This window comes from Papaver somniferum, chromosome 7 (genome assembly GCF_003573695.1).
Source record: "Papaver somniferum cultivar HN1 chromosome 7, ASM357369v1, whole genome shotgun sequence".
Lineage (NCBI taxonomy): Eukaryota > Viridiplantae > Streptophyta > Magnoliopsida > Ranunculales > Papaveraceae > Papaver > Papaver somniferum.
Genome location: NC_039364.1, coordinates 48,249,360 through 48,253,025, shown reverse-complemented (window position 1 = coordinate 48,253,025; position 3,666 = coordinate 48,249,360). Strand labels below are relative to the sequence as shown.

General features: G+C 37.0%; 1 protein-coding gene across 1 annotated transcript; it reads left to right on the top strand.

Moving 5' to 3' along the window:
- Positions 1-2,659, top strand: LOC113297230 (F-box protein At5g51380-like). The gene is made up of 2 exons (XM_026545658.1): positions 1-1,363; positions 1,876-2,659. Exons 1-2 carry the CDS (start codon positions 24-26, stop codon positions 2,141-2,143), a joined length of 1,608 nt encoding a protein of 535 aa, XP_026401443.1. The 5' UTR covers positions 1-23; the 3' UTR covers positions 2,144-2,659.
- The last annotated feature ends 1,007 nt before the right edge of the window (positions 2,660-3,666 follow it).

The window sequence follows — 3,666 nt, the reverse complement described above, 5'->3', positions numbered from 1 at the left end:
TTTTGTTAGAGAAAAAGAGAGAGATGATGCAGCCAAGCAGAACAAGAAGCAGCAGAAGTTCTGAAGAAGCAGATAATATTTTCAAAATTTCAAACCCAAAAAAACAAGTAGAAGAAAAAAACCCTAACCCTAACCCTGAAAATCTTCATTTCCCATCATCACCAAATGAAAAACAAAACCCTAATAAAAATAAACCACCATTAGGAAGACCCTCAAGCTGGCCAAATCACTGGTTCAAAAAAGACAATCAAAAAACTCTTCAAAACATTGTTCTAAAGATGCAGCTTGAATCTATTGCTGTTGATGAGAAGCAGAAATTAAAACCATCAACACCATCCAAAAAGAAAACCCTAATTCTTGATTTTACCAACACAGATGTTACTTGTTTATTATCTGATGAAATCCTTTTACAGATCCTTTCCAAGTTACCTGTTTATCAATATAAACCTAATTCCTTGGTTTGTAAACGGTGGATGTTTTTATCAGGTCGTCTTGTTCGTTCTGTTAAGCTTCTTGATTGGGATTTTCTTGAATCAGGGAGACTCGTTTCTCGTTTACCTAATCTTACAGATGTTGATTTAACTAAAGCATGTCTTGTTTCAACAAATAATGCTGGGATTCTCTTAACACATAGATTGATTTCTATTCATCTTGATTCTGATTTCTCTGGGGATTCGTTTATTCGTCGTGAGAATTTGTTGTCCTCCAAGGTTATTGATTTAGGGCTTGGGAATCTTGCTCGTGGTTGTCCTAATTTGCGTAGGCTTGTTTTGATTGGTGCAACTGAATTAGGGCTTTTAAGTGTTGCTGAGGAATGCCCAACATTACAAGAGTTGGAATTACATCATTGTACGGATCAATCTTTGAGAGGGATTTCGGCTTGTCATAATATACAGATTGTGAAATTGATTGGTTCTGTTCATGGGTTTTATAATTGTGGGATTACTGATATTGGGTTAACCATTTTGGCTCATGGGTGTAAACGATTAGTGAAGCTTGAGCTGAGTGGATGTGAAGGTAGCTATGATGGAATTAGAGCAATTGGACAGTGTTGTCAAATGTTGGAGGAATTGACTTTGTGCAACCATAGAATGGATGATGGGTGGATTGCTGCACTTTCATTTTGTGGAAATTTGAAGACTTTAAGGCTTCAATCTTGTAAGAAGATTGATCCGATTCCGGGGCCAATTGAACATTTAGGGTCTTGTCCAACTTTGGAACGCTTGCATTTGCAGCAATGCCAGTTTCGTGATAAGGAGAGTGCAAATGCATTGTTTCTTGTTTGTGTGGCAGTTAAAGAGATTGTTTTTCAAGACTGTTGGGGATTGGATAGTGAGATGTTTAGCTTTGCTAGTAATTGCAGGTATTATGAGCTCTTCCCTCTCTTTATGTTAACCTTTTAATGGACATCCTTTGGGTTTGCAGGTGTCAAGAATACTAATTAGGTTTTATGTTTTATCTTGCTATTACCTATCTCAAGTAGATAAAGGGTAGCTAAACTTCTGTCATTACTTGTTACAGTAGTTCTTGTCTACTTAGGTATCTATTTTGCTCTATGGCACAGGATGAATTTTTTTATCAATCAATGACATATAGGATAAAAATTGGATTACAGCCTGTTTTTTACTCAAAAAGTGTGAGAGCATGGTTCATATAGACTGCCAATTAAGCAAAAACATGTGTGTTGAAGCCAAATAACGAGTGAAAGTTTGCCCATAATACCACTCAAATCCCATATTAATTGGTTCTGTGGATTTATATCTTCCTGCATTAGTTTCGAGTTGTAGTAATGATTTGGAACCTGTTACATGGTCAAAAATAATACTGATAATTGGTAGTTTTTGAAGTCTTAATGAGTGGTTGATTTGCTCTCAGGAGGGTTAAATCTATCTCGTTGGAGAGATGTTCAATGCTAACAACAGAAGGGCTGGAGTCTGTAGTTCTGTCTTGGGTGAACCTTCAAAGTCTTAGAGTAGTCTCATGTAACCATGTTAAAGATAGTGAAGTTACTCCTGCACTCTCAAGTTTGTTTTCTGTGCTGAAAGAATTTACATGGCGACCGGATAGCAGATCTCTTCTTACATCAAGTCTTGAGGGAACTGGAGTTGGAAAGAAAGGTGGTAGGTTTTTCAGGAGGGTGTGAAGTCTGAATGTCCCCCCAGATGTTCAGTATAAGAGCTCCTGTACACACTTAGATAAATTTACAGTTTCAAGTCTTTGAGCAATTCCACATTGTCAATATGCCCTGGTGCATCAGCTTGTTACAACAGAGTAGCTTCCGGCATTCACCACTGGGACCAAGCGTCTTCAACTTATTTGTTCTTCTGAATTAGTCACTGTTTCTGCTCGATTTCTCTTGTAGTGTAATAACCTCTTAGGCGTGCTGTTTCTAACTGATGTAAACTTGTATCTGCATCACTTATATTCTGCAACCTGCTCTACTAATATAAGATTAGGAAGGCTAATCTTGCTATTCAGTAGTTGTACCAATTACATAGGGCTCATTCGTAGTGGATTTGTAGTCTTACCATTTCTTTGTTATTTATTTGTACGCAGTTTGTTAATCTGTTCCCATTTGGAGATGTAACATACTGAATTGTATATATTTCTTTGTTAAACTTTTATGGAGCCGTGACATGGTCCAGCCCCCTTTTCTGCAGTGTTTCTGCTGAACTACGATCAGCTATTTTTAGAAGGAAGTGTTCCAGTCCTAATGCACTTTGCCACTTCACCGGTTGGTATGCTTTGTTTACCTTTGTGCTAGCATGTTAGTGGTATAAATTTTGTTTCTTGAATTTGTGAATTTGGGTGGATGTACACATATGAAGTTATTATTTATGTTCACGCGCAATCCTTTTGTATTTCATCAAGGAGATGTCTTAATTCTTAGAGGCATACTCATTAGTCTAAATTTTCATATTATCTGCTACTATTTGTTGACCGCATAAAAAGACCTAGATAAGTAACCCACTGTCTCAAGTTTAGGCGACTTTTCTTCTACTCCCCTAAATATATCATGATGTGTAGTAACTCACATATATTCAGTTCTCTGACTGGATTTGCACCACAACCTAGTAGTAGTTCCTTTTGAGTGTTCGTTTTATACTTTTATGAGCTGCCTTACCAATATTCTGTATAATACTGCTTGATATAATATATTCACAGATTGACTTGGGGATATCTGAAGACTTACCTAACAAAATTGTTAATGCCAACTGTGAATGTTAGTTTTTGTGGGTGATTCTTGACCACTTTCTCTATTTTGGTTGCAACCGACTGATATTTTGTTAATTAGGTGTTATAATTGAGGTTCCTGCAGGTTTTTGATATCACAAATCTGTCTGCTGTACCATGTATATAGGCAGGAAAAAGGAAGCTGCAGCCTCGACTGAAGGAGGGCTTCAGGTTACCCAGTTGAGAAATTGTCAATCTACTAATTCTATACTTTCTTTCCCGATGTGTTAATATTTCTGGTCTAAACCTTGTGCTTGTTATGGGATGTATGAAGAATGCCTGTCATAGGATTTGTTTGTAAGTAGGCCGTCTTATACATTCCCCCATGTGAAATACTAAAGCAAATCGATAAGAGTTACAAAATGAAGACAAAGGTGCTCTAAGTAGTTCCTCGCCTTTTTACGCAACATATATTAGGTTATTAGGCTAGCA